The 23157-nt window shown below is 38.3% G+C and overlaps 1 protein-coding gene across 14 annotated transcripts in view; it reads right to left on the reverse strand.

Annotated features, from left to right (window-relative positions):
- Positions 1-23157, reverse strand: part of STAU2 (staufen double-stranded RNA binding protein 2) — a 256673-nt gene that overhangs the window by 69822 nt on the left and 163694 nt on the right. For 5 of the 14 annotated variants that reach the window (XM_042462318.1, XM_042462313.1, XM_042462310.1 and 2 more), the window contains one exon: positions 10239-10508. The exons of 4 other annotated variants lie outside the window; for them this stretch is intronic. In XM_042462318.1, the coding sequence (XP_042318252.1) occupies positions 10257-10508 (252 nt within the window). In that variant the 3' untranslated portion in view covers positions 10239-10256. Of the gene's footprint in view, positions 1-10238; positions 10509-17803; positions 20546-22464; positions 22643-23157 lie in introns of those variants that run through there. 5 more of the 14 variants (XR_006103436.1, XR_006103437.1, XM_042462312.1 and 2 more) reach the window with 5 other exon arrangements.

Below are 23157 nucleotides of genomic sequence, written 5' to 3' on the forward strand. Positions count from 1 at the left end.
GCCTCATGTGTCTTCCAAACAGCCAGACTTCAAACTGGTTAGAAGCCACTTTATTTGGCCAGTGTGGACTAACTCTGAGTCTGTTAAATATTGCTTACTATACTGTCAGTTTTAAGAGCTACCTGAATGTGTTCTGGCTATAAGTAGCAGGTAGTCAGTGTGATGGAGTGGTCTGAGCACGGGAGACCAGGGTTTGAATCCTGGCTCAGCCATGTAAGCCCACTAGGTGATCTTGAGCAAGTCATACTCTCTCACCCTCAGATGGGCTGGCAAAGGCAAACCCTCTCTGAAGAACCCTGCCAAGAAAACTATGGAATAGGTCAGTCTTAGGGTTGCTATAAGTCAGAAATGGCTTGAAGGCACACAACAACAACAATAGCAGCAGCAGCAGCTAGCAGGCAGAGGAATTTTTTTGGGGGGGGGGGTGTAACTGTGAATGAGAACACCAGGCATAAAGTGATTTTCTCTGGCCTTGTGGGATCATAATGGATAGTCAATGTAAATTGGCAACAAAAGTCTCCAACATTTTCTGCCACAGTGTTTTGTGAACTGAGACTTTAAGCAACAAAAATTAAATATATTAGTTGATTAAACTACACTTGTCCCTCCACATTCGCTGGGGATTGGGGCACAGGATCCCTGTAAATGTGGAAAAACCGTACGTAACAAACCACGATGTTTTTACCTGAGAGAACACCTCTCTAGGAATCTCTAGGTCTTCCAGTGAAACTCTGGTGTCAACATCTGCCAGACACTGACCATAGAATTGCACTGGAGGAGCTACAAATGCCTAGTGGAGTGTTCTCTCTATCAACCTCTGGGTCCTTCAGTGTGACTTTTGATTAAAGTTGACCACAAAGTTGTGCTGGAGAACCTAGATATTCCTAGAGAGAACATATTAATAAAATCCGTGAATAATCAAATCTGCAAAAGTCAAAGCTGCAAATGTGGAGGGATGAGTGTGTTTTGTTTTTTTGCTGTTAATTGCCTTCAAGTCAAAATCAATTTATGATGATGCTATGAATGAGGGACCCCCAACTTATCAAGCATTATCATCTTTTTTAGTGAGTCATGTCTTTTTGTGATATGTCTAAAGTACAACAATCTTAGTTTAGTCATCTTGGCTTCTAATGAGAGTTCAGGTCTGATTTGCTTTAGGGCCCATTTATTTGTATTATTAGCAGTCCACGACATCTGTAGAACTCTCCTCCAGCATCACATCTCAAATGAGTTGGTTTTATTTCTATCAGGTTTTTTTTCACGGTCAAGCTTTCACACCCATACACAGTAATGAGAAATGTGATGGCATAGACAATTCTGACTTTAGCATACAGTGATGTGTCTTTAATTTCAGGATCTTGCCTAGTTATTTCATATCTGACCATCCAAATCCTAGTCTTTTTTGATTTCCTGACTGCAGTCTCCACCCAAATTAATGGTTGAGCTAAGATGTGAAAATTTTTGAGGTATTTCAATATCTTCATCATCTACTTTAAAGTTATGTAAACTATCTGTGGTCATTATTTTTTCCCTTAATGTACAGCTGTAAACCCAACTTTGTACCTCCTGCCTTGACTTTCTTCAATAACTGTCCAAGTCTTTCCTGTTTTCTGCTAGTTGTATGGTGTCATTTGCATATTTTAAACTGATGATATTCCTTCCTCCAGTTTTCACATCTCCTTCCTCCAAACTGAATCCTGCTTTGCATATATTTTTGGCATACACATTAAGTAAATAGAGTGATAAAATACAGTCTTGCCTAACCCCTTTGACTATTAAAGACCATTCTGTTTCTCAATATTGTGTCCTACCCTTTTCTTGAGTAAAGGTTATGGATTGGAACAATCAAATATTGTGGCTCGCCCATTTTTTATAGAGTAATCCATAGCTTTTTGTGATCTATACAATCAAAAGCTTTGGTGTGGTCTATAAAGCACAAGCTGGTTTTCTTCTGAACTATTCTTTTGTACTATTAGTAAAACATAATGATTAATTGATTCTTGGCATCATATTAAACAACAGTTTCAATAATATTAGTGATAAAAGTTCAGGAGGTATACAATTTTCAAAAAACAATAGAATCATCAATATAAAATTTTTGTCTTTAAATGAAGTTTCTTTGCAAATCTTTTTTAATTCACTGTGTGATGGTGGAGTATATAGAACTCATCTTCTGAGCTTGCATGATAAGACAGCTCACAGAAGAATGGTTAAAGCAATGTGCTAACAGACTGAATGAGAGTGGATTCGTTATCTTACAAAGTTTTCAGGATCTGTTAGAATTTTGTAATTACAGCAATTGATTTTTGTTCCAGAAAAGTGGAGAATTACAAAAAGATTTCATTGGCCTGTTACAGACAAGCCAAAATAAAGCTGCCTCGAGTCACTTTAGAGGTATGGTATTTCAATGATGCATGTGTCCTAAGAGTCCAAAAGCCGCACCAAAGCCACACTCCAGACCTAAGGACTGGAGTGCAGCTTTGATGTGGCTTTTGGACTCTTAGGACTCATGCATCATTGAAATACCATACCTCCAAAGTGACTCGAAGCAGCTTTATTTTGGCCTGTCTGTAACAGGCCTAAATTAAGAAAAAAAATACAGTGCCTAATCCAATATTTAACATCTATTTCCTGTTTTACATTTTTATAGAAAGTACTAATTGAATACTAAGCTTCACATTTATGAAAGGTTCAAGGTTATATTTTCAGTCTCCAGTTTTTAGAATGAAGTATTTCTTTTCTACTTCAGTTGCCATATATGATGTTAGCAACTTATGAATAATGGATCCACCCAGTATTTTTTGCTAATTACTGTACCTTACTACTGTACCTTACTTAGTCTGATCATCACATATGATGAAAGTTTTTCATTCCTCTCTGACATTTCCAGCAATTAGCCAAGTCATTTCTTATTTGTTTTTGTTACAATATGTGGAATTGCATAGCACCTTATTAATTTGTATGGATTTTCTCAGAATGATATATTTAATGAAAATGTGTGGCATTTACTCCACAAAGTGTCTGACATCTCATAAGTGACGTTTTTACCAGTATCTGGCACCTGTTTACTCATGTAGTATTCAACTCATTCTGGTTCTGTTTCATATGCTAAAAGCAGTTAACCCTGACAGCAAAACATTAAAAGGAAACTTTTTTTATATGCATGTTGTGGGGTGCCATTTGAGTTTCCCAGGATGTTAACCCTTTTAATGGGAAACAAAAATATGCAAGTTTGAAAGTTAATCTTGTTAAGAGTTCAACTTTAATCAGCGGAACAACAAAAGTGTGGATCAGACTATTATTTTAAATCTGCCTTCCTAAAAATAAAAACTAATTCAAAGAATAACAAACATGTAGTGTGTGGTTTAAAAACAAACAATAATGGCTCTGATAAATATTTACAAAAAATAACTAAAAACTAGTCTAATTAGAGATGATTTGGGTAAGGAAAAATAAATTTCACAATCTTGTAAGACAGCAGGAAGATGGGACAAGCTACTGCTTACTGACTGCTGACTGCAATTATAAGCAGCTGAGACTCTTGAGAGAGAGAGCTGTTAAACTGCCTCTAAGATTGAATGACAGGAGCCACATGAGAGATAGAATGAGAGAGGAAGTCCCGGTCTATATAATGAGGGAAAGGAGAACCTAATGCCTAAATTGTCCAACACATATCCATGCTGAAATGCACAAATATGCAAGAAATATATGTGTTGTGCAGAGCAACAGGCTGAAGTTCTCAATGCAGGCACAAGGAGCATTTTTCTCTTTGGCAATAATGCTGGGAACTGGTTCTATCTGAAATAAAATAGTAGCAATCGTCATGAATGTGGTACTAATCTCTTTCTTTGAAAAAATTACCAGCTTGTTAGATGAAGGGAATGCTGTGGATATAGTATATCTAGATTTCAGAAAGGCCTTTGACAATGTTCCCCATGACATTCTTGAAAACAAGCTTGTAAAATGTGGGCTAGACAAGACAACTGTTACATGGATTTGTAACTGGTTGACTGATCGAGGCCAAAGGGTGCTCAACAATGTCTCCTTTTCATCCTGGAGAGAAGTGACCAGTGGGGTCCCATAGGGTTCTGTCCTGGGCCCAGTGCTATTCAACATCTTTATCAATGACTTGGATGACAAAATTGGGGGCATACTTATCAAATTTGCAGATGACACCAAATTAGGAGGATTAACTAATAACCCAGAGGACAGGACCAAAATTCAAAATGACCTGAATAGACTAGAAAGCTGGGCCACAGCTAACAAAATGAAATTCAACACAGAGAAATGTAAGGTAATGCACTTAGGGTGGAAAAATGAAATGCACAGATATAGGATGGGCAACACCTGGCTGAATGAAACTACGTGTGAACGGAATCTGGGAGTCCAAGTAGATCACAAGTTGAACATGAGTCAACAGTGCGACGCGGCAGCTAAAAAGGCTAATGCAACTTTAGGCTAAATCAATAAAAGTATAGTGTCTAGATCAAGGGAAGTAATTGTCCGGGAAAGCAACCAAAGGGCTGATAAGGCAGCTAGTTCTCAAACAAACAACCCTCTCCCAGCACAGCAAAGTCAGTGTAAGCTACACAGTCCTGGAGAGATGCAGTAGCTTTACCAAAAGGGATTACCAAGAGAATTGTCAGACGGTCCAAGGTTCAGGGTAACAGATAGGCAGGTCGATGAAGCAGTCCAAGGTCAAGGTTTCCGGATATTCAAGACAAGAAGCCAAGGAGCCAGAGACAGAGTCTTTCCTCTAAAAGAGTCAGATATCCACTGGCAAAGAACCACACATGCTCCCGGTGCTTAAGAAGGCAAGGAGCTGGCTTTCAGCTGTGCCTGATTACGAAGACGCTTTTGATAAAGCCTACGAGATCTTCGAAGGCCTTCTCTTTCTGCTCGACGCTCATTGAAGGTAGGCACACTGCCCAGATCCTCCTCCATGTCCACAGCCTCGGCACCAGGCAAACTTGACTGCTGAACCACTGGAGGGGCCATAGACTCTGCTCCAGCAGAACTAGGGCCAGCCTCTGGCTCCTCCATTACAGGTTCAAGCCCCTGGGGCTCTGGCTCCTCCGTTATAGGTTCAGATCCCAGAGGCTCTAGCTCATCCTCTGAGTCCTCCAAGCCATCTTCCAGGCTGGGCATGACAGTAATAGTGCCACTCTATTCTGCTTTGGTCAGGCCCCACCTGGAATATTGTGTCCAGTTCTGGGCACCACAATTTAAAAAGGATGTGGAGAAATTGGAACATGTCCAAAGGACAGCGACTAAAATGGTGAAGGGTCTGGAAGCCATGCCCTATGAAGAACGACTAAGGTACCTGGGGATGTTCAGCCTGCAGAAGAGAATGTTAAGAGGTGATATGATAGCTCTGTTTAAATATTTGAAGGGATGTCATATTGAGAAGGGAGCAAGCTTGTTTTCTGCTGCTTCAGAGACTAGGACCCGTAACAATGGATGCATGCTACAGCAAAAGAGATTCCATCTCAACATTAGTAAGAACTTCCTGACAGTAAGCGTTGTTTGACAGTGGAACACACTCCCTCGGAATGTAGTGGAGTCTCCTTCCTTAGAGGTCTTTAAACAGAGGCTGGATGGCCATCTGTCGGGGATGCTTTGATTTGGATTTCCTGCATGGCAGGGGGTTGGGCTGGATGGCCCTTGCAGTCTCTTCCAACTCTATTATACTATGATTCTATTCTATGACATTGGGAGAAAGCAAAATTTATTTGGTGCAGAAGATCTTGGAAAAGCTTTCTTTGATGTTAGGGTCTTGATGTGCATGCTATTCTAAGACTCAGAGCACATCTATAGCATCTAACACTAGCACAGGAACCTCTTTCAGGCCCAAGGCTGAATTCTGTTTCCAAGAAGTTCTCAGGGCTGATATGTGGTGGCCGGGGTCAATATAACAGTACATTTTCACTTAAAGCACTAACTGCCAGTAATTTTAGCTTAAAACATTTATTGGTGTACCTTGGAAGAGGCATTTTGGCCATTTAAAAGATGAAAAGAAAAACCTGTACAGAAACTGGTGTCATGGTGTAGGAGGTATGGCCATCTATTGAAGCCCAGAGGGCCAGATTCAGTTTCCCACCCCTATGTTAGGGATATAATTCTTCATTTCTGGCTTTGTTGGCAGAAACCATTTCTTACCAGAACCTCACACAGAAGAAATTTGACTATAAAGTTCTGAAGTATTCATTACAGAATATACATAGTTCTATAACCTAGTACAGTGACAGAGCTCTCATTATAATCCAGGTCTCAAAGCTGACAATATGTGTGTGTGAAATATGTATTCAGAGCATACAATTAATCATGCAAAGATGTTTCTGTACTGTAGAATACAATATTATCATCTCACTGCTTCAGGGATATAAAGCTGTAATAAATTGCTTTAGGGCAGAATTCTAATGGTCAAAATGAGGCTATGCAATTAAGCTATAACTTTGAAATTCACTATTGAGGTTAAAGGAAGAAGAGTTATGAGGAAAAGGGCAATTGAATGCTCAACTTTCAATCTAAGCCTTTGCTCTATCAAAGATTCAGTTACCTAAATAGTTTCTCACTATTTTAGTGGAGAACTACCTTTAACAATATTTCATCCCTCTGCAGAGGAATAAGGAATGCCCTTTCAAGCAAAAGCTTTACCCAGCTATCAAAATCTATTCTAAGAAAAATAAACTAATCAAGATTGATCTAAATGGCCTCTCTGACATCCACAAATTGCACATGTTCATGTTACATTTTTAGAAGGAAAAAGAGGAGAGCTTTAAAAAAACCCCAGTATGTCTTTAAGATCACAGGGTCTAACAAGAGACTACAAAATGAATAATGGAACTTAAAATAATTATAAGCAAGGATAATTTATTACCTTAAATCATGGACATTTACAATTTTACCAGATCTATTCCTACATATATACACCCTTTCAGCTAAGTCACTTTTATTAGCCAACATAGTTAAAAATGATAAAATATTGGGACTCTCAGCCTTTCAAGGAGTCAGTCATCACCTGCAGGAAGAGTATGGTGGTAGTTATACACTCCCTCCTGGGAGGTACAAAGGTGGCCATGTGCTGACTTGACATGTTAACTATAAAATATGCTGTGTCCCCAAGATACAATGGACAGCTTTCTAAGAAGGAATGGTGGTGTTGGCAATACTTGGCTCAGTCTTACCTAGGAAGGAAGAAGTTGGTTAATGCACTCCAAGTAGGAGGAATTCTACGTAAAGGGTATTATATAATACTATAATTCATTATCTTATGGAAATCTAAATGCAAGCACCTATTTTCATGTGCAATTTAAAGTCCTATATGATTTTGATGCAGGATATCTGATGCATTGCTTCTTTCCATATGAGCTTGCCTGGGCCTCCAGATCTTTAGGACCAAAAGCTCCTTAAGTGTCATACCTTCACAGGCAATCTGATGCAGACTCAAGATAGGGTGTTCTTGGTATATGTTCATAGGTTCTGGAGCTCCCTTACTAGAGCAGCTAAAATGGCCCTCTCCTTTATGTCCTTTTGTTGGCAGCTAGCCTTTTTTTCCCCAGTAGGCTTTCAAGGACTGGAAGGTTTTTTTAATCAAAGGGTTCTTTTAATAAGATACAGTACTGCCTTTAATAATATTGTTTTTACATTTCTTTTAAATAATAAATTGTATGTTTTTAATAGTATTGATTACAATAAAATTTTAATCTTTTGTACTGTATATTTTAGCTAGATTACATTTGTTTTAATTTGTAAACTCTCCTGACTCTTGGTATTGAGAAGAAAAATGGGATAAAGTTGTCAATCATCTTCATAAATTGGAGTAATGATGAAGGTGGTATAGTGAAGCATATATTTGGAGTTCATAAACCCTGCTTTTTAAATGTTCAGAGAAATACTAGATAAGATTCCATTATTCAAAACACTGGCGGGCTACACACCGCCGCTTTGCGGCGGTCTGCCGCCGCCGCCAGAAGGTCCGCGGGGGAGCCGGAGCCTATAGACGGCCCGACTCCCGCGCGGACCGAAAAAAGAAGCTCCAAAATGGAGCTTCTTTTTGCGTCGCGTTTGCGACGTAGCGAGGCGCCAGGGGCGCGCTCGCTACGTCAGCAGCAGCGCGACGCGTCTGGACGCTATGCGTCCGATGCGTAAAGATGGCGGCGCCCATGTAGAAAGGGCGCCGCCATCTTGTACGGACGGAGTCCGTAATAGGACATGGGGCGTCTAAAAGAGACGCCCCTTTTTTAAAATGGGACGTCCGGAGGACGTCCCAAATGACCGTGCAGAAAGCCCCACTAAGATAAAAAGGAGCCCAAGATGGGTTTGAATTCCTGATGCAGTTCCTTAAGCACAATCATAAACCATTTGAAAGAGAAAGAAAATGGGACACATCTTAAAAACTGAAAAAGCCTAGTGATGATCTGAAAATAAATATGTACATTTATAAGAAATAGAAGCATTAATAATAAGTATAAACAATAAGCTCAGATGTGCAGGAGCAGTCCCTTCCTATTCATTATGGGCTCCTTTTCCCATCACGATTATTATATCTGACCATGGAATTCTACCTAGTATTTCCAGAATTCTACCTAGCATTTCCTGAAATCTAAGCACATGTTTGAGCATACTTACCCTTAGATCTCCATAAGATTATGATCACCACCATACTGGGAAACAGTCAATCATTTTGCTTAGTACTTGGATGGTGATACCAGAGGTGTAGGAAAGATTCTTTGCTAACACTCTGGAGAGCCACTGCCAGCCTGAGTTGACAATAATGGACTAGATGGACTATTAGTATGACTCATTATATGGCAGCTTCCTATATCCCTAAGCAAGATCCAGACTCAGTAATACTTAGAGTAGACCTGCTGAAATAAATGAGACTTGGGGCCAAAACAGACGGCCCTGAAGGAGCAGCTTCAAGCTGCCCCTGAAAAAGCTGGGTGAGGGCTGTGGCAACTGCACATTGCAGCCCCAATCTGCCCAGTTGAAAATATCTGCTTTTATTTGGGGTGGAAATATGCCACCTCTTTGCTGCTGGAGCTGGCTTTTTGCCAGCTCTGGGGTGAGTGGCACACCCCCAAGCTGGAAAGAAGCTGACTGGTATGTAATTGCCAGCGCAGCTTAGCTTGGGGGCATGGTGCATCTAAACGCCACACCTCCAAGCCAGCATAGAGCCAGACTTTCATGGCCATCTGTTTCGGTCCATGGTTAGTCATGACTAATATAAGTCCAATTGATATCAACCGCTTTATTGAAGTATTGCAACATGTTAACATTCAGAAAAATTTGAAGCTGGTAAGGATTATTATAATAGAGATGAGGTGGCTTAGTGGTTAAGACGCTGACTCTGACAACCACAAGGTCTGCAGATCAGCAGTTCGAGACCCAAGCGCCAAGTGTTGAAGTGAGCTTCTGTCACTAGTTCCAGCTTTTGCCAACCTAACAGTTCACAAGTATGTAAAAGTGCAAGTAGATAAATAGATGCCACTTCGGTGGGTAGGTAACAGTGTTCTGTGCAGTCATGTTGGCCACATGATCATAGAGTCATCTTAGACAACGCTGGCTTTGTCAGTTTAGTAATGGAGATGAGCACCACCCCCTACAGTCAGACATGATTACACAATCACATCAAAGGAGAAACCTTTATCTTTTAAGGATTATTAAGAGCACTGGTCCATTTTTAAAAAGTTTTTATTTGTATATTTAATTTTTTAAATGCTTCTATCCATTATATATTACCTTGGGTGCACTGGTGGGTTTAGAAGCAACAGAAAATGCAACCAATCAATCAATAATTGAATAAGGCTTTTAAAAGTAACATCAAAGGAAAAGGATAGGAAAGATATGATGGGAAGGATATGATGTTCTGTTGGTTGTCAGTATATGTCTTCAAGCCAACTCTGACTTAAGAAGGCTGTATATATGGGTTTTCTTGGCAATATTTATTCAGATAGGCTTGCTCCTCTTAGGCTGAATTGGTGGCCTTGGGCCTTTTGCCCAAGGCCACCAAGTGAGTTTCCATGGCTGAGTGGGGATTCAAACTGTGGTCTCCCAGAGTCCTAGACCAACATTCATATCATTACAACACTCTGGCTCCCAGTGCTCCATAAGGGTTCTGAAATGTTAACAAAGAGAAGACAGAAACTTTTATTTTGCTTCTCTTGCTTGTTTCCTAAAAAGACAATGATGTACAACCTCACATTAGTGTGATTAATGAAGGGTGTGTGTGCCAAGAGTCAGGATACACTTGGCTAACTTAAGAGTTTGTCTTCAATACTAGATGAGTTACATCTTACATTACGAAAGAAAATTGCTTTTCTGTGCCCAGAATCTTTACCTATTATTTCTGAAAAATTCTGGTGAGTGCCACAACCTTCAAGATGGACACATTTTGTCCCACGCTTCATAGCCATGAAGGACCTGGATATAACCATCAGTTGTTTTGTGCTTTGTTGTGATACAGTGGACCCTTTGGATCCACAGGGGTCTGATTCCAGGACCACCTGCAGATAACAAAAAACATGGGTGCTCAAGTCCTTTAAAGAAAGTGACTTTACAATATATAAAGCTTGAGAGCCACCCAGTCTTTTCCACCCCGCCATCTCCACGTGTATAGCAAAGGCAGCTACGAGAGCAAGGGAGGAACAAAGGGAAGTGAATGTCAGGGAGGGGAGGCTGGTATTTGTGCGTCTGGTGGCAACTGCCACCCCAGCCTCCCCTCTCCTCCACCACACCTTAGCAGGGGAATGCTGCAGAAGAGCTTTTACCATGGTCCTCCCACAAGGCCATCTGGCAGGGGAGAGATGAGATGTCCCACACTGCTTTTTTGTATTTTTTTGAATAGTGCGTATGAATTTTTATTTTGGGGGTTGGAAAAAAGCCACATTTTCTGCTGTGGTGGTGGGTTTTCTGCACTCCTGCAGCATGTGAATGCTGCACTGTGAGAGCACTGCAACACTGCTTGCCATCTGGTGGGCAGGGGGCAGCATTGGGGTATGCGTCAGCTAAACACCATGCCCCCATGCTGCCCCAATGGCGGCACTTATTGTCAGTCCGTTTTGGCCCTAAAATGCCAATAGATGTCTTCAAACGTTGTTTTGAGACTAGTCATTGCCATCTCCTAAATAAAATCTGTAAAGCAGCCCAACTGTTGATGTGTGTGCCACAATAGCTCATATTTCCTCCCCCAAATTTTATATGTGATTGGCATATGGGGCTATTGCCATCAGATAGTAATTTACAAGATTCTTCTGCAACATCCATTCTGCAAAATTCAAAACATAGCAGTTTCTCAGATTTACAGATTTTTATCCTCTGTGCAGAAATTAGGTTTGTTTTAGGTGGTGATGGTGGGTTAAACCTTGCTTTTGTACTGGGTTGGCCTGACCTAGATCAGGACTCACATGATTAACATGAGTAAAAAAGAAAATAACTCTCAGCTGCATAAAACACTCTTAATAAGTGTTTAACTCCAATTGTTGAGATAGGCCAAAAAGTATCCAGGATTAGTTGTTTTAGTCAGGGGGTTGTTTAAAAAAAAAGAAAGAAAAAAGTTGAGACAGAAAATATTTCATAAAAGATATGCAACTAACAAATAAGACATTATAGTAAAACTTGAAATTAATAATTATCTACATTCAGCATTGTCTAGCATGTTAAGGATTTTAAAGCAAACTAGGAGTTGATGTCTTCTTTTTATTTTTAAATTCCTCCTCCTCTCATGGCACTCCATTCCCAATTTTCCACAATTTTCTGCTCCACTAACTTAAAAGTCATTTCCTTTAAGAAAACAGATGACAGACAACTTGAGTGACTGATTATATTGTGCCAACACTTTGTTTTTTCTCTGAGGCCTCGGTTTAAGAGGATGGATGTTAGGGTAAATGACAGAAAGGGAGCTTCACATAGGATTTCACTCCTGTTCAAAGACAAGCAAAGGCAACCTCACTGAGGAGCAATCAATTTGACAAATGGATGCTGTTCAACCCCGTGCCTCCCACTGAAACCAGAGAGCCTGATTTACACAATATTTTCCCTGTAAACTGAAAGAGCAGCAAATTCCAGACAGACTTAATACTGCTTTGCTGTATAATGGGTTGAGTTGATAATTCTTCCCATATACTGAAATCTGATAATATCAGGGAGGAAAAACACATCAGAAAGAATGGAACACATTAAAGAACTTGTAAAAATACACTTAAGACTTAACAAGATTGATAAAGAGAAAAGAAAATAGGTTGGACCAAGAGTATTTATATGTGGTTATGTTACCTAAGGTTAAAAACGAGTCTTGTGATGCAGAAGTATCAAGTTCCTATTTACAACTGACAGTTATATCTAACAAATAAAAGCACTTAAATATCAAAGGCTTTCAGGACACAGATGTGTTGTCCCATCCTCCCCAACAGTATTTTGTTGATAAACGAGATAATAAAACAGGGATCTCTTTTTTTTAGTAGAACTTTCCTTAATTGCTTCAGGCTGCTATCCTATACCCATTTACCTGAGAATAAATCCCATTAAACTAAATGAAACTTAGGTCTGAGCAGACATGTACTGAACTGTGCTGTAACTTGCTTCATTTTATATCTCTTCTCTCTCCTCTATTGTGGGCATCAAAGTATTATTGAAAATAACAATATAAAAAGTAAGAAAACAAAAATCCAGGAAAAGCAAACGAGAGAAGCAATTTCTTTTCAGTTTCCAAACTGTACCATATGAACTGTGTTACCACCAGTACCAGTATTAATCAGAGGGAGTTTACACATATGTAAAAACCAAATAATGCAAACATTTCACTTTCCTATTTATTTTTCTGTTGTTACAAATAAAATAAATGGGGAGGGGGGAGGAACCCTTCTACAAACATTTCATGCTGAAGTGAATGGACCTCAACAGCTGCTGATTTGGTGACACTGAGAACCCCAGTGGAGCTGTCCTGTTGAATTAACGTCTTGGAAATGTTAAAAAGAAACTTCAAACAGACCTTGTTTAGCAGGTGGTCAAAGCTTTCTCTCTGTGGGGATCATGTGAAGACTAGCAGAACAGTCACTCAGTCATGAATCAGACCTGTCAATAGTTGCCTATTTTCTCAACAGGTTTCTCAATCATACCCAAGAAGCTTTCCTACCACACCATCCCCCTGTTCCGTTTTTCCCGTTTATAAGCCAATATCCACACAAGAAAAGGATTTTGTAAATAGATTACATTTAATGACTCACAAGTGCAGAGTGAATGTGACTGCAGCAAAATAATAGCTGTGTAAGCTGTTAAATCAGTTAGTTGTAACTCCAGATAAAAGCAGCCACTGTAAGGCTACTGTTGTCTGTTTATGAGGAATCACTGCAGCTCTCTGGTTCTGAAGGGCTTTCCGCTTTTCAGTTAATGATGAGTATTCAAAGAGAGAAGTAAAATATAAGCCCCTCTATGCTTTTGTATTTGGGTCTCCTCCTTACTGAGATCAGGGCCTGCCCAAGATATTTTTGATGGGTGATGGTGAGGACAAGATGGCACCTTTCTCATTCCATATAAGCCAACTGACCAGACTGGCAGATGACTCTCACTTCAATACTACTCATGAGACAGTGTTTCTCCTGGACCTGAATGCAACAGGCTAATGTAGTGCTACCCAAAGTGGTCCCTGAGCCATCGGCTACCAGTCCTGGGTGAATTTCCAGGAAAGAAACAAAACAAAACAAAACAAAAAAACAATTGTAGCAAATGTCTGCAAACATCATACAGGCACATTCAAGGCAGAAATGATACTCCCCCACATTAGATAGCTTGAGATACAGTGAGACATGGAATAGGGCACACATATTTATGTTCTTTAACATCTTGCCACTGGGCCTATTCCCCAAGCATTGGTTGCCCGAGGAGTCCACCTCAGTCTGCTTCATAGCAGTCAGTACACCGTCTGCATTACTTCAGAATGCAGTCAGGGACACACAAGACTAAATGTTATTCCTCCAACAAGAAAATAGGTCAAACCCCTGTGCAGGGAAAACTAAGAAGAATCTTTCCCCCTGAGCTCTAGTCTTCTGGTTAGAGTAAATTTCTAGAATAAAGGGATATTCAGCCATGCAAGTTCCAACCTTCAGAATGAAGTTATACAAACTTGGTGTAAACAAGACTGTAGAGCAAAATAATGTAATCTTGAACAAAAACCTATCCGTTAGTAGGTCTCATTATATAAACAACTTGTGGATTTTTTCCCTGGGGAAAACAACCGTTTTTCATCAAGGGTCAAGCTGACTTTGCAAAAGTAATTAGAGATTGTTCAAAACACTCCACTGCCACTTCATATATGAAGAGAAATGGCTGCCAAGCATCACGTACTCTCAGTTACTCTACACAAAATCAAAATCTTACAAAGACAAAACAGTGTTTTGTAAGCTGCGCAGCTCTGACTCAGTCCAGTAAGGCTTTATGCCCTCGGGGTCCTGTGAAGCTTTAGAGTATGTTACATTATGCCAGGCCTACCCAGTCAATTTTAAACTATGAATTTTAAAATGGTATATTTTTAAATTTTATGTTGGATTATTTTAATACGTTCTATGTTTATATGTTTAACTTAATATGTTTAAATGATTTTATATGTTGTAATAATAATAATAATAATAATAATAATAATAATAATAATAATAATATTCTTTCCCACCTCTCCTAAAGGCTCAATGTTGTACTCTACCTTAAGCCTTATGGAAAGGCAGGTAATAAAATTATTATTATTTTCATCCCAATATAAATTATAAATTAGTATAAATAAAGGTGAATAAAAAAAGACAGTGTAACATGTTTAAATTTTGAGAGTCAGATATGGTTCCTTTCACTATAAAGTACAGGCATGGAGATTCTATTTTTATGATTTCTATTTTTAAGATTTTAATGTACAGATATGCTTTTCACTTGTAATGTAAGTAAAAAAGTCCATACCAATGACAGAAATGTTTGTTACAGAGAATTGTGGGTAACATTTTTTAAATGGGCTTAATTGCAGATTTTCTTTAAGAAAGTAAGGGTACTATTTGCAAATCATATATATGAAATTAAAAACCAATCAAGGGTTTCAAATTTTGCTGTAAATTTTTTAACATCATAAGACCTTTTATAAACAATCTTCCTGAGGTATTTAAATCCTCCAAACACATTGCAGAGTTTAATAATTTCTAAGTGCCTCTGAGAGTCTTTGTCAAGCAGAGCTAGAAAGCAAAATTAGTTCAGTTTGGTCATTTCAGCTGTACATCAAAATTTCTTCCATGCTACTGAACATGAAAGTGCAGCAGTAGCTCTTACCACCCTTGGTTTAAAAACTTATGACATGTTACCTCAACACAAAGACTTGTTTAAATACTTATCTGTATCATCAATGAACTTGTGTCATCTGCACTTTAACTTGAATTAGTAGAACAGAGGATTACAGTCAGAGATTCTCATCAAATACAAGTATTCTCTCGTATTCTAATTTTATAGTGCAATAGGATAACACTGGAGACAAGCAAAGTATTCCTTTATAAAACAACACATTATGAAATCTTGTACACAGAATTACCAGAAGCATATTGAAAAATCAAACTTTAGCTGACTGAACAGTGCATTAGGGAAACCTATCAGTGGACGCAGCTCTGCAATTTTCAAGCTAAATTTGACTTAAGTTGGAATATCAAAATCTACTTGTAGAACTATATCAGTAATTATTATATTATTAATTAAATGAGAGACAAAACTGAAGAGGCAACAATTTTACATATATTCAAAGCCTAGTTCATTTGAATTTTTGCAAAATGACTTGTTGCTTTTGTCAGTCCGTTAAGGTTGCACAGTTAAAATGGAGGTCATACAGTTCATACCACTTTCTCAAAGTGGCTCTAATGGATAAATTATGTTGAGGGCTTTTGTGATTTAGCAGTCTCAGTAACTACTTTCCTAACTCAAAACCTATTTCTCAAAATAAAATACAACCCATATTACTGAAACCAGGCATTTTTATACCTATAAACTCTGCAGTATTTCAGAAAGTTGTAGAAACACTTGAAACTCATGTGATATAAAGATTAAATAAATAACAGATACAGTATAGCAACATAATTTTAGACAACATGCTCCTGTACTTTATGAAACATTTCCCCCTAATCACTAGGCCCATCTATAATTCAATCAACACTACATCAACATTTATACATGTTCCAATAATTCAGGGCATTTACCTTAGATTGGACTAGCAATTGCATTTAGGGAATACAGTAATTTTATCTTACTTATTTCCTCCTTACTTATCAGACCTTCTTTGTCCTCACCTTCCCACCAGGGCCCTCCGTTCTGGTAGTCAAGGTCTGCTGTCTCAGCCCAGGATTTCCTCTGCCCCATCTCGGATTCGTCCCTTTTCACTTGCTGCCCCTCACTCCTGGAACCTTCTTCCCCCACAAGCAAGAGCCATCACTTCTTTAACCAGCTTCAAAATGGAGTTGAAAACCATCCTGTTCAGAGAAACCTTCCCAGGCATTGCATAATTGTCGCTTACTATTTGATGTTCTTTTGGTGCCTGTTTATCAAACCATTTCCTGTATTGCTATGTACTGTATATGCATTATCCTACTTGAGAGTATGTATTTTCCCTGGAAAATGATTAACCATCCATTATGAAGCCAAGCCCTCCCTCCAGTCCATCTGCCTTGGTCCAGGCCTTGGAGGTAGAGAGGAACTGCTGGACCTCTTACCCTTTCCCTCCACCACTCCCTTCTCCTTCTGTGTCATGTCTTTTCAGATTGTAAGCCCGAGGGCAGGGAACCGTGTAACTAAAAAGATTGCATGTACAGCGCTGTGTAAATTTACAGCGCTTCATAAATAAAGGTTAATAATAATAATCTATCAAAACAGCTCGAGTTACTAAAATTCAATTCCACAAATCCAAGGATTTACCAAAGTTGAGGTAAATATTCAGTACAATGTGTCCACATGAACCTATTAACCTGTTTAATTTTTGTTATCTTCCAAAACTGCAGTGAAAAAAGGATGAATCACCACAAACCCACAGCCCCACTCTGGCTTTTTTCCAGCACAAAAAGAGGCAGCAAAATGCCACTCTTTTTTTGCACTGGAAAAAGAGTGGTTTTTCTGCTGCAGCAGCACCTTTTCGGTGCTCCTGTGCCATTTGGCGTCTAAATGCTGCACTGCCAGAGCGCCGAAAAGCTGCCCCTGTGTGGGCTGCAGAACAGAATAATGTTGGCTTTGGTGTGGTGTCAGGATCTGCATTGTGCATATGCCATGCTCCCTGCCAACCCAAAGCCGGTGTATTTTGTCAGTAATTGCTACCTTTTGAACAAGCAGGTTATTAAATGAACTTCAAACAATAATATCCTGGCTTGTTCTGATGCTAGTAACCACAGTTTTTTTATTTGGGTACAACTGGAAATTATGGTTAATTAGAGACTTCCTGGTTTGACTGATGCACATTATGAAAGAAAGAGCAGAGAAGATCATGTTCAGAGGAAAACGTCTTGATTCAACATTGGCCTGTTATAGACTGCCAAAATAAAACTGCTTCGGGTCTCTTTGGAGGCATGCTGTTTAAATGATGCATGCATCTGAAGAATCCGGAAGCTGCACCAAAGCTGCACTCCAGTGCTTAGGAATGGAGTGTGGCTTTGGCGCGACCTCCAGACTCTTAGGACCCATGCATCATTTAAATAGCATACCTCCAAAGAGACCCAAAGCAGCTTTATTTTGGCAGTCTGTAACAGGCCATTGTGTTTGCACAATAGCTTCCAGTTTCTAAAGCTATTAAATTCTTACAAATGCCTCTGTGAATTTGTCAATCTATACTACTGGAGATGTAATGCTGTGTAAAAACTAATGAAAAAATTACATTAGCTTAACTCACAAAATTCTAAAAAAAAAACTTTCATAAATGACAAGATCAATATCACATTCAAGATAAAAATCAGTAAAAAGAGAAACATGACCAAATTTGTCACTGTGCATTTCTTTAAAAAAACCTATTTCTCTTCAACTTAATTCTACTAATTAAAAACAACACAGATAGGTTGCACACAATTACTATATTTATTAAATCAATTTAGAGTAATTACTTCCTTCCACAGCTTATATTGAATCGTAGTTGCCATAAAGAGAACATACTTGGCTATTTTGCTTAGCAAGTAATTGTAATTGATTTTCTCCTCCAAAAGATTAATCACTAACAGCATCCTAAATCTCTGTAATACATACGATTGATTCAGAAAACCTTTATAGCACTTATAAAACTTGAAGTATTCAGTAAGATGGAGATAAATTTGGAAATTAGGTTCTATTCAGATGCACTCAGTGGCCAAAGCAACTGCATGTCAACTTTTTTTAAAAAATCCCCTAATGTTTATGATTGTGGAGAATCTTAATTCTATGCAACTGCACAGTCATTTCTCCTTCTAACTATCTCTGCTGCTTGAAGACATGGGTTGGCATCAAAGTCAGGGGGAGTAAACAGTAAGGGCTTCCTACAGGAGGTGGAAGAGTTTGCTTCTAAGGTATGCAGGAAAATCTTGATTTTTTTCTGGCCTGATTATCTTCAATACTTGTAGACGGGAGGTCTTGCGTTGTGTATGTGAAGAGTAAAGATTTCTCGGTTGACGTCAGTGCATAAGCACAAGTAGAAGGATTATAGCCAGTATAGTGAGTGGAATATGAGCAGCCTGAAAACATGTTATGGGGTCGGAAAGGGGAGTTGGCTATGTGGGATGAGAGCCAAGCAAGACTTCTACTCAGCCAGAGCTAGGAATTGTAGCCTATATGAGCCAGAGAGTTACTTGAAAAGATTTCTTATCTTGGATTTTTTTTAAAAAAAAATAGTGGGGATAATGTTGGAATTGGACAAGTCTCTGTTTCTGAATATGGACAGAAAGATAGTAGATCTTAAAAGAGTATTAGAAACAAAGCAGAAAAGGAAAGTTAATTTAATATATAAAAGAACATAGAAAATAACATATAAATTTAAGGACAGGGAAAAGTGCCAAAAAAAGAAAGGAAACATGACTTTTCAAATGTTATGAGTGGTTTTAAGCAAAACAAACTATTTTAATAAATACAGAAAGAGGCCAACAAACATTTTTGTAACAATCACAGAGATGTTATTACAGTGGATGTTTTACTATTAAAAATAATGGGGGAAAAGAATGCATGTTAGTTTGAAAGAAATGTTAACAAAACATGTAGTCATTATTTCAGAATAAAAATTCAAATCAGGAGTGGATTAAAAAAAAACCTCAACAATTGCACCACAAACAGACAAACAAAACCTACTGCAATTTACACTTTAGTAATCAATTGGTATGATGGCTTGGAACTTTTTAGCAAATGTTCTACTGTTACAGCTTCTAATTGTGTTCTTTTTGAAAAGAGAGATGGGGGAAGGGAGGAAAGTTTACACAATAGAAGTTCTTTTCCTATTCCCAAATTAATTACTTTGAAATATCTCTCAGATTACATCAGTTTCTTACTTGTGGTCATGTAGTAAGATGGCATCTATTATAGATCATTAGTGATGCATTAAATTAGTTGTTTACATTATAAAGTCTAAACATAGGAGAATCTTTTGTGTGAGGGGTCTTCAAAGATTCCTTGTCTAATAAAGCTTTCCCAAACAAGTAAAGTTGTCTTTTTTGTTTAGTTAATTCACCACTGGAGAACCTAAAGATGTGTAATCTTGTTGCCCTCTTATGACTGAAAATAGTGGAACATGTGTAATTTTGGTGAGGAATTTATATTTGTGCTTACTTTATACTTCCCTGAATAAAAGAACATGCTCTAGCAGAAAATTTCAAGGAAGGTGGGTGTGGTAGGTTTCTTCTTCTTGTTCTTTAAAAAAGGGAAATGTTTGGTTTTGCAATAGATGAGAAAAATAAAAGGCAGCCAGGGCTGATTTTGATTTATCCTAGGCTAGGTGCCTAGTAAGAACTTATGCAAGCAGACTTATATCAAAATTCAGTGTAAATGTTTTAGTACTGAAATACTCTAAACCAAAGCGGGGAAAGAGTGGCCTACAGACTACATGCAGCCACCAATCTTCTTTTCATAGCCTCGGTACCCACCTGAACATGTCAACAAGATCCCAAAATTACTTGCATTTTTTCCAGACTGTTTTTCACCCTAAAGGATGCCAAAAGGGTGAAATTCACTGCAAAATAGTGCCAAACATCACCTCCAGTTTTGGCATGGTGCTACAGTGAAGATTCCCAAGTGCAGTCTTTGTGTAAAGTGGACCCCTGTCCCACAACAGAATTGCCTACCCCTACTCTAAAGTAATTTTTAAAACTGGGACAATCTTCATTATCCGTATTAATGCATACCTTATATAGCACTTTTATTCCCAAGACATTAGTCCAAAAAACCAAATAGCACAACAGCCTCCCACTATCCCATTCTCATCACAATGTGTTGCACTCCTGTCTAGGAATCAAAAGAACATCAGATAATTCAACAAATGTATGAGCTGGGTTTTTTGTAGTAGTTAGAGGTTGGACTGGGACTTGCTTGTCTTCTGCCTGTCCTATGAAACAAAATATGAAAGAGGCAGGTTACAAACATAACTATAACTATATATGACAATAATCAGTAACTGTAATAGGATGCTCATATTTCACAGAATACAGTCCCTTATCTGAAGATTGATTTTTGCATCCTGCAGAGCTTTGGGGAGCTATATCCATGCCATCATGGTTACCATTTTGTGATGTTGTGCCACTCCTGGTCACTTTTAAGGCTATTGGGGGTTATTTTTTTATGGTTTGGCCAAATTCCATATTTTATTGTTTTAAAATCCCCCCCAAGAGTTCTTTTCAGGTAAAAACATATGATGGGGCCAATTTTCTTTTGGAGATGCTGGGGATTTGGGGGTGTCAGTGGGGATCCCATGGACTGCACTGGAGACTCCTATATATATATATGCTGTACACAGGCCACACAATTCCCATCCCTGCTGTAGATGAACTTTCCATATTTTTTGCTCTACCCAAGATAACTAATTTTACAAGTACTGTACTGTTTATATGTGAGCAAAAGCCCAAGAATAAGGCTTTTTTTAATATTCCAAGGATAAGAATATTAAATGGATACATAAAAGGATTAAATTTTCCTCTCAGGATCACAAAGAATTAAGAGATGTCTTCTATTTGTTGCAAGCTTTAGCAACAAGCCAAAAGTCCAGGAAGCATTATTTCTAGCCTGAGCAAATTTGACTTGACATTACACTTCAGAAGGTGTAAAGTTGCCAAAGCTACCCTCAAGAGAAGGACAACATAGGCTAAACAGAGGTTCCATGAATTGATGTATGCAAGAATCATATCTTCACAAGTATTATTCAAACAGAAGTGCTCTGAGAGTCTTCAGGGATGAATTCTTAATTCATGTGAATGTTTGATCCAAAGCCCAAACAGTGAATCATTTCTGATACAGACTAATTTAGGATCACAAAAGCAATATGCAAGAGTTGATCCAATATAGTCTGCTTAACAATATCTGTGATATAAAATCTTTTGCTGTCAGCTGTTCAGGCATTCAATGTTAGAGTTGATTTCAAGGCTTTATAACTCATCTTTGTGTCAACCTCACTAGAGGCATTTAAGGAAGATATCAGGAAAACTCTTAACTATTTCCAAAGGGGTAGTTGTGTTTGGCTGTTGCAATAAAAGCAACAAAGTCTGGGGTCAGAGTCCAACAAATTTATTATGGCATGAGATTCTGTTGTCATCTTAGACAACTACCTTCTATTCAGCCACACTGTAATTCTGCCTAAGAAGTGATGGGTACTTTTGCAGTGATCTACGAAACTTTTCTTTAAATGTAGCATTTTAAACTACACATTTCTGAAGGTATACTGCTCCCAACAAAGAAGAAAGGATTAATGAGAAAAGCCAATAAACACATATCATTAATCTAATTTGCAAATGCAAATTGGCTATTATCCCTACACTCATAATGTGTGAGATTGTACACAAAAATCCAACTCAAACTGTACACAGCCATACAGAGACACCATATTGTCATTTTGACAATCACATTGCCCCTTCTATTGTAGTTGCCATGATTACAAAAATGGCTACAGATGGTTTTCATACAAGGCATATCATATGGGGGAAAAACCAGCTGGTTTGCATGTGTGATCCAACCCATTGCCATAAATAAAACCGGGGGGGGGGGGTAAACTAAAGGTTTGGGAGCAAAATATTTCTCTTCCTAAGGGAAACAACATAATTCTCAGTAAAAGAAATAAATAAAGTAAGATAAAGTATTAAAATATCTTTCCATGTAATCCACGTGAAAGGAAAAAAAGTAGCCTAAGGAGCAATTCATACATTTCTGAACAACTAAGTAACTGGACAATGGTTTGTTCTCTATTTCATTCTTTTATGAACAAACAGAAACAATAATGAATTGTATACTTCATTTTAGAATTTCAGATGTTCTTACCATTGTATATTGTACAAGGAAGCATCCTGGTAGACTTTAGGTATTCAAAATGTTTAGAAGGCATTTTAAAATCCTTTTATTGGCCCTTTTACAATATATGAGCCAGTGGGACACCAAAAAATAGCAGGTGGAAAATCTTGATTGAACTATCAACTGCTCGGTATCGATTGAGTGTGGTCTGCAAATACACAGGTGATAAAAATTTTGGTTACCCTAATGGAATCTATATATTATTCCAAATGGACCTTATATCATATCATTGTTGGTACTGTTAACTGCTTTCAAGTTGACTTTGACTTTTGGCAACCCTATGAATGAGATACCATCAAGTCACCCTGTTATCAACAATTCTGCTCAGGTCTTACAGACTCAGGGCCATAGCTTTTTTGATCTATAAACCTGGAATGCAGTCTTTCTTTTTTCATAGTGCTTCTAGCTTACAAAACATAATTGTCTTGTCTAGTGAGTCATGTCTTTTAATGATATGTTCAGAGAACACCAGCCTCAGATGTACTGATGCATGATTTGCTCTAAGACTCATTTATTTGCCTTTCTAGCAGTCAACAGTATCCATAGAATTCTTCTCTAGCACCATATTTCAAATGATTTGATTTTTTCCCCTAGTTTTATCATATCTACCAGGGACGTAGCTAGGATTTTAGGAAAGGGGGGGGTTCCAGACTAAGTGCCACC

The sequence above is a fragment of the Sceloporus undulatus genome, chromosome 4 (genome assembly GCF_019175285.1).
Source record: "Sceloporus undulatus isolate JIND9_A2432 ecotype Alabama chromosome 4, SceUnd_v1.1, whole genome shotgun sequence".
Lineage (NCBI taxonomy): Eukaryota > Metazoa > Chordata > Lepidosauria > Squamata > Phrynosomatidae > Sceloporus > Sceloporus undulatus.